Here is a 14,933-nt window from a genome sequence, read left to right as displayed (position 1 = left end):
TCTAATTTGTTGAAATCATAGGAATCAATGTATTCATAACATTTCCTTATTCTCCTGTTACTAGCTACAGACTCCATAGTGATGTCACTACTCTCTATTGTGATAATGGTAATATGTGTCTTCACTCCTTTTCTTCCCCACCATCACCCTGGGTCAAGATTTATCCATTTTATTGGTCTTCTCAGTGAGCCAGCTTTTGGGTTAAATGGCTTTGTCTACAGTTTTTCTGTTTCTATTTTATAGATGTCTGCTTTGATCTTTATTGGTTCCTCCTTAGTTTGAGTTAAATTACTCCTCTTCTTCTAGTTGTTATGGAGGAAGCTGAGGTCATTGATTTGAGGTCTTTTTATCTTTACAGGTATTTACTTAAACGAACTTCCCCCTAAGTGCTGTGTCAGCAGCATTCCACAATTTCTGATATTTTGTGTTTTCAATTTCATTCAGGTCAAAGTACTTTCTATTTTTCCTTCCACTTCTTTTTTGACCCATGGATCATTTAGAAATGTGTCATTTCCACATTTGGGGGTATTGTCCAGATATATTTCTGTTATTGGTTTCTAATTAAATCCCATTGTGATCAGAGAACAAACTGAAACTTGAATCTTGTTGACCCCAAATATGACTTACCTTGGTAAGTGCTCGTCATGCACCTGGAAAGAACGCATAGCTGATTTTGCTTGAGGGATGTTCTACATAGATCACTAGGTCAAGCTGGTTGAGAGTCATGGTCAAGTCTTCTACATTCTTACTGATTTCTTTGTCCATGTGTACTATCAATATTAGGAAGGGAATGCTGAAATCTCTTACTGTACTCGTGGGTTTGTCTGCTTCTTCTTGCAGTTACATCAGGTTTTGTTTCAGTAATTTAGGTGCATAAATGTTTGGGATTATTATGTCCTCTTGACAAATTGATTACTTTTATTATAAAATGGCCCTCTTTATCTTTGGTAATATTTTTTGCTCCATATCTACTTTACCTGATGGTAACAGGGTCCCTCCAGCTTTCTTTTGACTAGTATTAGTATGGTCTATCTTTTCCCATTCTTTTAACCTATCCGTGTCTTTATATTTAAGTGCATATTTTGGGGACAGTACACAGTTGTATGTCTTGTGTTTTATCCAATCTGCCTACCTCTGCCTTTTAGCTGAGTTGTTTTGGTGACTATTAATATAATCATGTTTAAGTCTAACAGCTTGCTATTTGTTTTCTAGTTGTTCCTTCTGTTATTTGATCCCTTTTCCTTTTTCTGTCTTCTTTTGAATTATTTGAAAACAACAACAATAATAATAATAATAAATTCTACGGTTTTCCTTTTTTTTTTACTGGTGAGCTAAAGTTCTTTGTTTTGTTACTTTAATGGTTTTTTAGGGTTGATAGTAAACATCTTTAACTCATCAGTCCTCCTTCAAGTAATATGATGTCATTTTACATGTATTATAAGAATCTTGTATTATGTATTATAAGACTTACAATACTGTATTATAAGAATCTTACAATATTGTATTTCCATTTATCCTCTTCTGCATTAACATCTTTTTTTTAATTTATTTTTTTCAGCGTAACAGTATTCATTGTTTTTCTGCATTAACATCTTACTTATACATACACTCCCCAACACATTATTACTATTTTATTTAAAGAGTTGATCTTTAGCGGAGATTTAAATCTGCCATTAATCCCATCTAGCATATGTTTCTGTTCACATTTTGTCATCTTCAACCTGAGAAACTTGATAAGAGTTTTATATCATCCCTGGTTCTATTTAACTTTTTGAATCTGTGAAATACTGTCTTAATAACTTTTAATATCCTTTTTTTTCAAATTCTAAAATCTGCATCAGTTCTGAGTTGGCTTCAATTGATTGTTCTCCTCTTTATGAAGAACGATGCTATTTTTGTGCTCCTCTGTGTGTGCCCGGTAATCTTTGACCAAATGTCAGACATCTTGAATTGTACCTTATTGAGTGCTAGATATTTTTCTATTCCTGTATTCATAAGCTTTGTACTAGAATAGTTACATCATTCAGCAAAAGTTTGATCTTTTCCACTAGTACACTTATGACTTGTTAGGTCCAGAGCAGTACACAGTCTAAGGTCAATTATTCCCCTAGGACCATGGCAAGAGTTTCTTGAGTATTCTCTCCAATGTCCCCAGGATTGTGAGTTTTTAAAGTCTGGCTGCTGGGAAGAGTCACTGTTTCTGATACCACATGAGTGCTGGATACTGTTCCCTTCAATCATTTTGGATGGTTTTACACTCCCACCAGCAATGTACGGAAATTCCAGTTGCTCCACATCTTCATCAGCACTTGGTAGTGTTGGTGTTTTCATTTTAAGCTATTCTGGTATTATCTCATTTTAATTTGTAGTTCCCTAAGGACTAACGGTTTTGCCCGAGCACCTCTTCATATGTTCATTGCCCATAAGAATGTCTTCTTATATGAACTGTGTATTCAAGTCTTTGGTCTATTTAATATTGGATTGCTTAACTTTCTTAATGAAAGGGTGGGTTTTTGTTTTTTTTTTATGTATTCTGAACAGGAATCTTTTGTCAATTACTGTGAACCTCCTCACCTGTTTATGCCTTATCTTTTCACTCCTTTTCTTATGATGTATTTTGATAAACAAAAGTCATCAATTTCAACATAGTCCAGTTCTTTAGGTGTCTTGTTTAAGAAATTCTTACCCACCACAAATCATTAAGATAATTTCATATATTTTCTCCTAAAAGCATAACTGTTTTTTTCCTTTCTTCTTTTTGAATATAGCAGCAAGGATATGAGAAATGATATGTAGCCTAAAAACTTTTTTTGCCCTTCTGTCGGCCTTCTGTTCCATATCCAACTGTATGACACTGTCAACAGGCAATACGAAGTCAATGACTGCATATCCTACTACACTAACAGTAGGCTCTACACCCATTACAAGGTCCCCTGCTGTTCACATCGTGACTTGCTAATCAGTTAGCAAAACAAGTATTTCACTTCACTCTTACTGCATTTTGTAGTGCTTCTGTTCTTTTTGTTTGAGAGTTTCTATAAATAACAGGTTGAAGAGCCCTTTTCTTTGGCTAGGGCCCAAGGAGTGAGTTTTTATTTCCTTCTTCTAGTTTTTTATTGTTTTCTAAGTTCTTTTGTAAGACATGTTCATACTTTAATTTAAAAAGTAAACTTAAAAAAAGAAACACATTGAGCAGTTGTGATGTATATGTATGTTTTTTCATTCGTAAGAATAAAAGACGACATTTCACAGCTCTTTCCAAAACAGATTATGTTGACTATACACATTATGACTTACAAAAGCAACTTGCTCAGTCAGTGTCGGTTGGGCAGACACAGCAGAACAGTTTCATTAACTTGAAAGCTTTCTACAATCTCCATAGTTTCCCTTATTAATAACGTATGGTTTTTATTAAAGTCTTAGTCAAGTTTTTTTTTTCCCCCTGCTCTTGGTCTTACCTTATCTGCAAATGAAGCCACAGAAAGTTTTAAAAATACAACGATTTGCCAAGTGTCACTAAAAATTTCCAAAAACAGAAGCTGAGTGATCCTTTGTGATACTGTCCTTGTTGCAGGATAAGAGGAAGACATCTGGATAGAAATATCTGGAAAGAGCTGCTGATGCTCTGCCCCAGAGTCCTTTTCTCCTGTACCATTATGGGACAGAGACGTGTCCAGTCACCCGAGCCGCATTTAGAAAAGCATAGTTTACTTGACAGCATTTACAAATTATGTCTTTGCCTCAGAATAACTTACACTGCAGAAATGCTTCCATATGCTAAAGTTAGACATGCTATTGTAATGAAAAAGAAAAAGAGATGTCTTTTAGTGGGTAGTTTTCATATACTTATGAAACTGCAATATGCACAAATTAGTAATGCTGTCCCTTAAGAATTTACCATAAATGGTTTTCTAATTCTTTCTGCCGCTCTCTGCTACAGATTGGGAGTGAATTTTGTCATAAAACAATGGTCAGGAGGAATTCAATTATGATTTATCTAAGCAATGAAAGCAATTTGATAGCAATCATAATTCTTATTTTTTAATGAAAAAATAGACTTTTTCTCCAAACTTGTGTGTTTCTTCAAGTTCCAGGAGGAGACAACTTCCAACTTCAAATTCCAAAACACACACATGTGCAGTTAACTCCTCTCTATTAGGCTTTAGACTGGTGGTCTGCCAACTGTGGGCATGGGCCAAATCCAGATAACCACCTATTTTTGTAAATAAAGTTTTACTGGAATACAGTCACTCACATTCATTTACCTATTGTCTATGGCTGCCTTTGTGTTACAAAAGCATAGGTGAATAGTTAGAAACTTTGTAGCCCAGAAAGCCTAAAATATTCACAACTGCTCTTTCATGGAAAAAAACATTTCTGACCCATGTTTTACTAAGGACATACTTTTCACGTTGCAGAAATAAATGGATGCTACCATTGTTGGTACCTCTGCCAGGATTTTTAGGATATAAGCAGGCAGGATGACAACCACAGCTCTACAAAGCTCTAATGAAACAGTAAGAAGAAATTCAACACCCAAGAAAGTACTGAATCTGTTCTTCTCTAGGGTGAATGACAATGACTCTGGGAGCCAAAGTGCATATAATTATATTTGAAAGCTCTCCTAAAATGTATGTTCTCTAAGTAAATTAATCTATAAATAATTTTGAAAAAAATTAATCAATTTTCCTACTGCAAAGTTCTTTCCAATATTTTGGGGACATACCATATGTCAAGATGGGATACTTTCTACTCAATTTTAAAATTCCACATTCCAGGGCTGCCTGGGTGGCTGGCTCAGTTAAGCATCTGTCTTCAGTTCAGGGTGCTGGGATCATGATCTTGGGGCTCTGGGATGGAACCCGCCCTGGACTCCCTGCTTAGTGGGGAGTCTGCTTTTCTCCCTCTCTCTGCCCCGCCACTCACTTGTGCTCTCTCTCTCTCAAATAAATGAAATCTTTAAAAATAAGTAAATAAAATAAAATTTAACATTCCAACATAACTCATAGCCTTTTGTCTTTCATTGTTCAGAACAAATACTTAAGAAACATAAAAGTAATACCTATCTGTGAATCGTTTTTTCGGGATATATATATCATGTATATATGCGATATATATGAAATATATGTATCAGTCATCAGGCTAACTTGGAAAATAGCAAAGTAAATAATCTATAAAATATTTTCAACTATGATGGTCTATTTTAGCAACAAGAATCAAACACTGGCAAATTGATTGAACTATTCAACAGTTCATTCAACAATTGATTCAGCAATTCAACTATTAAGATTAACAACCTTGACACTTGTAAACAGTATTAATAGTATAACTTAATAGTGAAAAGACAGCTGTCTTGGTCCATGCCAGATGCTATAACAAAAATACCACAGATGGGGGGAGAGGGGTTTATGATCAACTTACATTTATTTTTTCACAGTTCTGGAGGCTGGGATGTCTGAGATTAAGGGGCTGGCAGATTTGGTATCTGGGAGAGCCCATTTCCTGTTTAAAGAGAGCAGGCTTCTCGCTGTACCTTCATCTAGCAGAAGGGGCCAGAGATCTCTTTGGGATCTCTTTTATAAGGGCAAGAATGCCCTCATGACCAAATCACCTCCCAAAAGCCCTACACCTCTAAATACCATAGCACTGGGGATTAAGTTTCAACATACACATGCGGGGCGACACGTTCAATCTATAGCATTTCACTCTGGTCCCCCCAAATTCATGTCCTTCTTATATGCAAAATATATTTATTCCATCTGAACAGCCCCCAAGTTCTTAATCCAGTGTCAACTTTAAAGACTAGGCCCATCTAAATATCACCTCAATTCATACAACCTGTCCTGAGCCAATCTGCTCTCCAACTGTGAACCTGCCTAGTCACACCTGTCACGTGCTTCTGAAATACAGCAGTGAGACGGACACAGGACAGGCATTCCCACTCCAGATGGGAGAAAGAGGAAAGAAGAAAGCAGTAACAAGTCCCAAGCACGTCCAAAATCCAAGGGCGGAAATTCCCTTAGACCTTAACGCTCAAGAATAATCCTCTTTGGTTTGATGCCCCTGCTCTCCAGACTCAATGGGACAGTGCTCCTGCCTGCAGCTTTGCTGGGGAAGGCTGAGGCCCCAAGGCTCCCCGGTGCCCTGCCCGCAGAGCTTTGGGCAGCCCTGTCCCCCTGTGGCTCTCCAGGGTTAGGGCCTAGGATCTCGGCTCTGCGGGGAGGCCTTGTCCTGTGAAGTCAAGATGGAAGCAGCCATGCCCCTGTGGCTTGCTGGGCACAGCCCACACCTCACTGGGTTGCCAGAGCAGCACCTGGGGCAGCCGAGGAGAGAGTGCCGGCCATGGAGACCACCCAGAGAGGTGGTGTGTGGAGGGTCAGGCACAAGGAACAGCTAGTTTGCATTCTCCCATGGTCTCGGAAAATAGTCCTGGCTTCTGTGAGATGGCTGACTAGTCTCATCATCAAATGTCTCTTGGCCACACCCTTGGTGTTCTCCCTGAAGACTTTCTCCTTCTCTTCAATATGGAATAGCTGAGAATTTCTCAACTCTTTTAAGTTCTGGGCTCTGCTTTCTTTCCAATTAACAATTCCATCTTTAAGTCACCTCTCTCTTCTCACCTTTTACCACAAGCAGGCGAGAGTAGCCAGGCCACTCCTTCCACACTTTGCTTCGAAATTGCTTCAGCTAAATATCTAATTTCATCGCTTGTAAGGGCCACCTTCCACAAACACGAGAACACAAACACAATTCGGCCAAGTTTGTTTGGTTTTTGGCCACTTTATAACAAGCATGGCCTGCCCCCCCGTTTCTAATAACATGTTCTCATTTCTGTCTGAGACGCCATCCTTCGCCGTCTGCAGTCCACGAGCTTTTTGTTTGAGATCACTGTTCTCCCGTTCTGAGCTCGCAGCAGAACACCTTGAAAAGTCCACTCAGGGCAACACAGGCTCCTCCTAGCACGCACCCCCCCTTACTCTTCCGGTCCCTGCCCGTCACCGCGTTCCAAAGCCACCTCCATCACGTCACGCATTTGTCAGAGCAGCACCCCACCTCTCAGTGCCTGCTTTCGTCAGGGTCCGTGTGGGCTGCTAAAAGAAAGTACCAGAGACTGTGTGGCTTACAAACAACAGAAACTGATTTCTCACAGGTCTGGAGGCTAGAAATCCAAGATCATGGTGCCTTCTTCTAGGTGGCAGACGTCTCATTCTATCCTCCCGGGGCAGGCAGGAAGCTCTCTCCCGACTCTAATAAGGGCACTAATCCCATTCATCAGGGCTTCCCTCCCCTGAAAGGCCCCACTGGCAGATAACCTTCATACTGGACATTAGGTTTCAACATGTGAATTTGCAGGCGGTAGGGGGGACGGAGGTGGGACACAAACATTTAGTCTACGGGAGTTGTCCTCTCTGACTTCTTGAAATTATGAATGGGGATAATGCAGCGAAGGGGGAGGGGTATAGATTTCCAGTGACTCTAACAACATGAGGCTGAGACCTTGGTCAGGTTTTCTATTCATTCATTCATTCATCCATTCATTCATTTATTCATTCCACGAGCTGGGAAGATAGCAGTTTCATGGAGCTGACATCCTTGTGGGACACACAATACAATACAGGCCCGTACCTGGCCCGGAAAACCAAAGACAGAACATAAGCCACAGGCCTCAGAGAAGTTAGACGACGCAGACAAGAGCATTAAGAATCTTGTAAGAAGGGTCACATGCAAACCCTGGGGCCTGCTCTTGTCCGCTCCCTTCTCTCCCGGATTTCCCCTATGAACTCCCTCTCTGGGGAAAGTTTCCAAGCAACTTAGTCACACTCAGATACGAATGCCTGACCTATCATTCCTCTGAGAAGTGTCTGCATTTCCTAACTTACAGGGAGGAGGAGATTCGAGATCGTAGGAAGGGGTTTTAGGGACCTTCTCAGAGTCATCTCAGGCATCTGCTCCTAAGGGAGCCTTCGCCATGCCCCTGTCCTGGTTCGGCTTGTTTCGGCAGCCGCCAATAGCCCACCTGCTACAGAACACACAGAGCCTGAGGGAGGCATGCTTGATACTGTCCGTGTGCCTCTCCCCCAGAAGTTCTGTCCCCCCTTTCTCCATCCAGCCCTGTTGCCTCAGAGGCTGGCCTCTGAGGACTGCATCAAGGGATTTCTGTCTTCTTTTGGGTGGGCCCAGCTCAGGGGAGCCCCCAGCTGGAAATGGAGGAGGGGAGCAAAGAGAGGGCCAGGTCTTTGTTTCTCTGCTCACTCCCTGCCTGGCTGCTGGCTGCCAGGGGCTGCTACGCCCTCCTGCCAAAGGTCGGAGCTCCCCACTGGGGCTCGTCTTGCCTATAGCTACAGCCCCATCCCCAGCTTTAGGTAGAGCCTTTCTTTAACCATCAAGACCCGCGGCCCCTACAGGGGGTCAAAGCCCCACGCTGGTGCTCCACCACTCCCAGGTGGGTCGTCTTCTCACCGAGCTCGCCCTCGTGGTCCCACTAGCAAGGACACAGCTAGCAACACCAGCGATGCTCTCAGGTCAGACACAGACTCTGGGCGCCAGCTTCATTCTTAAGCTCCAAGGGCTTCAGAGGGACAGGACTGGGGAACATTCTACAAACAGTGCTTCCTCTCAAGATCAGTGGTGACTCCCCTCCAAAGAGAGCCAAACTCAGGGTGATGCCTGGAGGGACCCCAGCCCCTTGGTGCAGAGAAGCAAAGCCTCTGAACGGCCATGGCTTACCTTTCTGTGTTCAGTGGAGGGCTGTGGGCAGACGAACTGGAGTCCAAGCAGCAGGAAGGAACCCAGGACACTGAGAAGGAAAAAACAGCAACCATGAGTATGTACCCTGCTGCAGCAGCACCCAGGGGAAGGCAGCGGCTCCCCCTCATCACCGGAAGGCAGAGATCAGACCAACCCCTGCCCTGGGAGGGGACCCAGCCAAGGTGCCAAGGGCCAGTCTTGAGAGAGGGGAGGCAGCGCAGCGCTGTGGGCTTGGCTAAGGCGAGGTACATCTGGGCTCAAACCCTTTCCCAGCACCAGCGGGGTTTCTAAATCAGGATGTGCAACCTCAGGAGCCTCAGTCTTCTCCCGGGTAAGATGGGGCCAACAAAAGAAGCTGGCCCGGAGGTTTGGGGAGGCCGGACACAGAGAAACGGCTAGAGCGCATGCTTGGTCCTAGTGGAGCTGGTCAGGTCATGCTAAAAGTGAGGCTCTGAGCCTGGCCAGGGAAGCTTCTCTCCTACACCCCAGGCTTCCCCTGGAGCCCTCCCTCTGCCCGTTCGTGGCCCTTGAGTGTCACAGATGTTCTCCATGGGCGGGATTAGCCGTGTTAAGCCCTACTGTCACCAGCCCTGATTAGGACTTGTCATCAAATAAAGGGAAGGTGTGGAATAGGAGCCAGCTGGCCCTGAAACAGCAGGGTGTGTGGAGAGGGATGTCGCTTTGGATTCAAACACATTGAGGATGGAATCCCAGCTCCACCATTCCCATCTGGGTGACCCTGGGCAAACTAATGTCTCTGACCCTCATGGTCCTCACCTTCTGTAAGGGTCGCTGGGGATGACAGAGGTGAAAACACCCACCTAGTTAGTCAGAGGACAAACACTGTCAATTAACTAAAATGCCCAAAGTCCCTTGACTTGAAATCATCAACATTTGAAGCATCCCTGAAAAGAGGCCATTGTCCTACTTAGTTGTCTTTTGTATCCTTTTTTTAGGGTTTAATCCTGAAGACAGCGAAGTGACCTGGGTGGTTCTCACCCTTTTCGGAGGCTTCCAACACAACTGTGAGATGGAAAACACTACTCCAGTCCAAGCAGAACTCACCGTGCGGAGGTGGACGTGAGGAAGCCTGTCTGAACATGGGAGTTAGGGCGTGTGGGGTTAGAAAACGCTCCCACCATCTCAGTATCCTAAATGCTGCCCTAAGCCCCTCGTTGTAAGAAAATTAGCCAGGTCCTGGCAGACCACCCAGAATGGATGTGAACAGACAGGTCAGAGACAGCAAGGGGGCGGGAAGTGGGGCGAGAGGGCCATGTAATGGGGTGACAGATGCATCCTTTCCATGGTTGTCTTGGACTTGGCAGCTGAGGCCCCAAAGCAGAGGCCCAAGGGTAGTACATAGACACCCACTCCAAATAGGAAGGGCTGCACCATTTGCTGAGAACCAGAAAAGGAGGTGCCCCCGCTGCCCCACCCTAAGCCCTGTACAAGGAGCAAGCCAGAGGGTGAGAGAAGTTCACCCCGTCCAGATTTCTTTGAAGAGAAATGCAGGAGCGCTGAGCACAGCCCCTTCCTGTCTTCTGGGAGAAGTCAGGGTTCCCTCCCAGGACAAGACAGGAGGGCTGCCATGTAGAAAGCTTTATCTGAGCCCCCATGTTAAGGATAGGAAGGACCAGTGCCAGAGTCTCCCCCTGAAAAGTATCTCAAGGACAAAACCCCGCTGAAGTGTCTGGAAGGGCAGAGTGGAGAGAAAGGGCTGGAGGGGAACATTTCTGGAACTTGCAGGAACAGAATATGTTGGCTTGGGACGCCTGGGTGGCTCAGTTGGTTAAGCAGCTGCCTTCGGCTCGGGTCGTGATCCCAGGATTCTGGGATCGAGTCCCACATGGGGCTCCTTGCTCGGCACGAGCCTGCTTCTCCCTCTGCCTCTGCCTGCCCTCACTCGCTCTCTCTCCCTCTGTCTTTGACAAATAAATAAATAAAATCTTTAAAAAAAAAAAAAAAAAGAATATGCTGGCTTTTTCCTCTCAACTGAAGGCAGGCACCATGGATCGCTGGGTTTAGGTTGTCTAGAAAGGACCTCACCAAAGGCTGCTCGCCAGGGTTAGGGGATCAGTGGTGGGTACCCATGGAGTACCGGACTTGGAGGAGGGTCATAAAGAGATGTGCAGCAGGACACCCCAAGTGAGGGGAAGGTTCTCCAAAGGGCCACCCTAAGTGCCCCAGGAGAAGAGAATACAGAACTTAGACATCTGCCAACACCAGATCTCCAGCTGCACTCAGCCCATGGAAACCCTCTGCCGGGTTACCTCCCATCTCCCCAGAGGCAGGAGGCAGAGGGAGGGGCCAGGTGGAGAACTGGGCGGGGGAAGAAAATAGCCCCGCCCCCTCTTCCCGCTAAGGGGGGTCTGAAGCCCCACCCTCCCAGTCTGGGGGCAGAGAGACACTTTCACTTGAATGAGAGACTAAAATTTTTTATATCTAGCATGCTGGGTCCATAAAACTTTTTATATCTGATGGGACTTTTTTTTCCTAACTAGACTTTTTTTTTTTTTTTTTTTTGACAGAGATCACAAGTAGGCAGAGAGGCAGGCCGGGTGGGGTGTTGGGGTGGAGGGGTGCGGGGAGCAGTCTCCCCGCCAAGCAGAGAGCCCAATGCGGGGCTTGATTCCAGGACCCCCAGATCACTACCGGAGCCGAAGGCAGAGGCCCAACCCACTGAGCCTCCCAGGCGCCCCCCAGACTTTCTTTTTAATGTTGAATATCTATATGCAAAACCCTTCCAAGCAGGGGATCTATTCAGAAAAATAGAATATGAAATTAGTCATGAAGAGAATCAAAGAGCTGGCTTATAACTTGCCGAGGATCTAGGTCCAGTAGACTTTTCTGTGACGATGGAAACGTTCTATTTCTGCACTATCCAGTGCACAGGTACACGGATCTCAGGGTGAAGTGATTCACATTTTAGATGAATACCAAAAACTACTGAAGGAAAATGAAAACTAAAGCTTCTAAAAGTACAGGCATTCCACCAATAAAACTCTCCCCTCCTACAAGTACAGCTTCTTTGGACTTTTCTTTTTAAAGATTTGTTGATTTATTTTAGGAGAGAGAGAGCAGGGGGAGGGGAAAAGGGAGAGGGAGAAAGAGAATCTCAAGCAGACTCCCCACTGTGCTCAGAGCCCGATGTGGGACCCGATCTCAGGAGCCTGAGATCATGACCTGAGCCGAGATCAAGACCAGAGCCAAATTTGTGGTGGATGCTTAAGAGTCGGACTGAGCCACCCAGGCGCCCTTTCTTTGGACTTTTTGATACTTGAAAACAAGACTGCCCATTAACCTGCAACAAACCAGAAAACTGCCCAAGATGTCCTCCAGCCACCAGGCAGGGGCATCTAAAGGAGTGGGTGTGAACATGCTGGTGGGACGAGAACAGGTATGTTCTAGCTGAATCCTTGCTGGATCCAGTTTGTCCTCCAAACCCAGGTGCGTGTGTTTCACAACTAGTGAGTCTACGCTCCTTAGTTACATGAGCTGGCACAACTAACTCCTCTCTGGACCTCAGTTTCCCCATCTGTAAAATGGGAATAATATGACCTGCCCTGCCTCCCTCAAATTAGTCAAGGTGAAAGACAGCCTTCTCATGACCTGTGCCTACAACTCTGAACCACAGTAACATTCTGGCACTGTTTATTCACATAAAAAAAAAAAAAACAAAAAAACAGATTGGTGTGGTTTTGTTAAAAAAACAAACAGCAGCTTCATAAATGTGTTACACACCTCAGTCCCTCCAAGTTCTTGGCAGACACCAAAGCCACATATTTGTAATGCAATCAGAAGTACTTTCTCATAACCACTCATCCCAGGCTGTTTCCATACCTTTCCAGGGGACATGGGGCAGGACAGGGAGTGGAGGATGAGAGGAGGGAAAATTCTGGGTGTTCTCTCTCAGAGGAAGGGCATTCCAAGTTGCCTGGTCAACTCTACTCCCAGATACTTTTACAGCTCCTCCCCTCCCCTATTTTGGGTGTCTGCCCAAAGTTATCCTTTCTCCATAAAGCCTTCCCCAGTCTGCACAAAAAGCTTCTTTCTTACTATCTCACGGTTGAGTCTTTATTCAGTTAAACTCCCTCCACCCACTAGACTACAAGCTCCATGAGATCAAGGAGTTGGTTTTATCCCTACCTTATTCCCCAGCATTCAGCGAGTATCTGCTATATAGTAAAAGCTTCATTTACTGAATTAATGAATGATGCCACATCCTCCTGACAACTTATGAAATTTTAAGACAAATGGAAATAGTATGAATTAACAGATTCAAAAATGCCCCAAGACACTTTGGGAGATTTTAAAAACTATCTCATGAGGGACTTATTAAGATCAGTTGTGCTTTTCAATTTCTATGTGATGCCCCCAAAATTTAGTCTCATCAGATTGACACAAGCTATGACAACAAAATGTTTATTGGTGCCTCTTGTTGCAAAAATGCAACACAAATTCTATTTAACATTCAAATGCTTCTTTTCTTCACTGACCTGGGTCCTAGTGGACCTAAATGCATAGGGGTAACCAATAAAATTCATTCTGGAATAAACTCATAATTATTAAATGGGCTCTGCTCTGAATGGAATAGAATAAATTCCCCCAGAGGGGAAATTATTCTTTGGGCTGCAATAACAGCAGCCAGAGCAATATATAACCCCAAGGGCCAGATGAACCTCTGCCAAGGGCTGGAAGTTTCCCACCCCTGCTCAGTAGAGTCTGTTTTAGGACACCCCACCCTGCTCACACATACCTATGTAATTGGTCCTCCGTAGCTGTGCCCACAACTGCCTCAAAACACCAACAATCTAGCCCAAACCCTTGTTCCTCCTGACCCAATTCAAAATTAATGTTGGGGCAATGGGAGAGCCTGTGTGTGTCTGTGTGTGTGCAACTCGTGTGTTATTTCACTTTGATAGTTTGCTTTGGCAAACTGTTCCCAGCTTGCAACGTTTTGACAGATTGAAGGCTACCAGGGCCTTTGGCAAACAAATCGCACACTCCCCTCCAAGCGGCGGGGGAAGCCACATTCCTACGAAGACTTTCCGATTCACCTTGCAGTAGAAACGACCAAAGATTTCACATCAGAACACACAGGAGAAAAAAAAAAAAAATGCCATCTCCCCAGTATTGTTCTAGATCTTAAACACTGCATCATCTCATTTCCTCATGTAGAAAATAATGCTCATTGAAATTTGGCACAAGATTTATAGCATGGAACTGGGGCTCTCCTCTGGGCTTCTGGATTGACCCGGGTCAAGCCTACCTCACTCCCCATGCCACTCATCCTCAAATCTGGGTCGGGGGTGGATCGCGTCACAGCCACCAGGTACCTGGGCTCACCTCAATGAACTCAATACTTGAGCATATCAAGTAACAAAACAAGGAAAACAGGAAAGAAAAAAAAAAAAAAAGAAAGAAAAAGAAAACCACCACCAACAAACCAAAACCCAAAAGCCTTAGCCTCTTCTGCAGTTAGTATAACCCAAGAGATATTTGGGAAGCAACCTGGAAACTAGTAAAATTATACTGACCTTAGCGAAAGAGAGGCAAAATCTTGGCACTGAAGTGAAATCTCTACTTACTGTGCTCCAGAGATGAAAAAGGTTTGCCCAGCATGCCTGTCACCATGTTTGGCCTTCCTTTGACAGCAGTTAAGAGTAGAGGCAGACAAGAGGGGGCATTGGAAATGAAGGCGGGATGGTTTACCACTGATCTCCATGCTTTGGGTATAATTTCACTGAATCTCCACAACCATCCTACCCAACATTTTTCTTATACCCACTCTTCAGGTAAGGAAATGGAGGCACAGAGAGGCGAAGTCATTTATTTGCTTATCGAAGGCCACACACACCTACTAGTGGCAAAGGCTGATTTTGATGCCAGCAGTCAGACCCCTGGCCTGGATGCTTAACCACCGTGCTCTGGGGCCTCATTAACACAACACCCCTTTGAACCCCGCATTTCATCACATCAATTTTCTTCCCCAGTCTTAGGAGGCTGTGGCTTCACACATCTGTTTTACTTTCTGTCATGCTTGCAAAAATAATCAGAAAGTAAGTACATGTGATAAAACCTAGTTTATCCAGCCTCACTAGAGAACCTTTTAAATTTTAGAATAATTGAAGCTAACCATTTCAATCCCAAACTTAAAAAAAAAAAAAAGGTACATTCTACTTATT

At 44.2% G+C, this 14,933-nt stretch overlaps 1 protein-coding gene across 2 annotated transcripts in view; it reads right to left on the bottom strand.

Annotated features, from left to right (window-relative positions):
* THSD4 (thrombospondin type 1 domain containing 4) overlaps positions 1-14,933 on the bottom strand; it is a 571,839-nt gene that overhangs the window by 528,867 nt on the left and 28,039 nt on the right. For both annotated transcript variants that reach the window (XM_032342609.1, XM_032342608.1), the window contains one exon: positions 8,728-8,797. In XM_032342609.1, the coding sequence (XP_032198500.1) occupies positions 8,728-8,797 (70 nt within the window). The remainder of the gene's footprint in view (positions 1-8,727; positions 8,798-14,933) is intronic.

Source organism: Mustela erminea, chromosome 5, assembly GCF_009829155.1.
Source record: "Mustela erminea isolate mMusErm1 chromosome 5, mMusErm1.Pri, whole genome shotgun sequence".
In the NCBI taxonomy this organism is placed as follows: Eukaryota; Metazoa; Chordata; class Mammalia; order Carnivora; family Mustelidae; genus Mustela; species Mustela erminea.
This window is presented reverse-complemented; position numbering and strand designations above follow the sequence as displayed.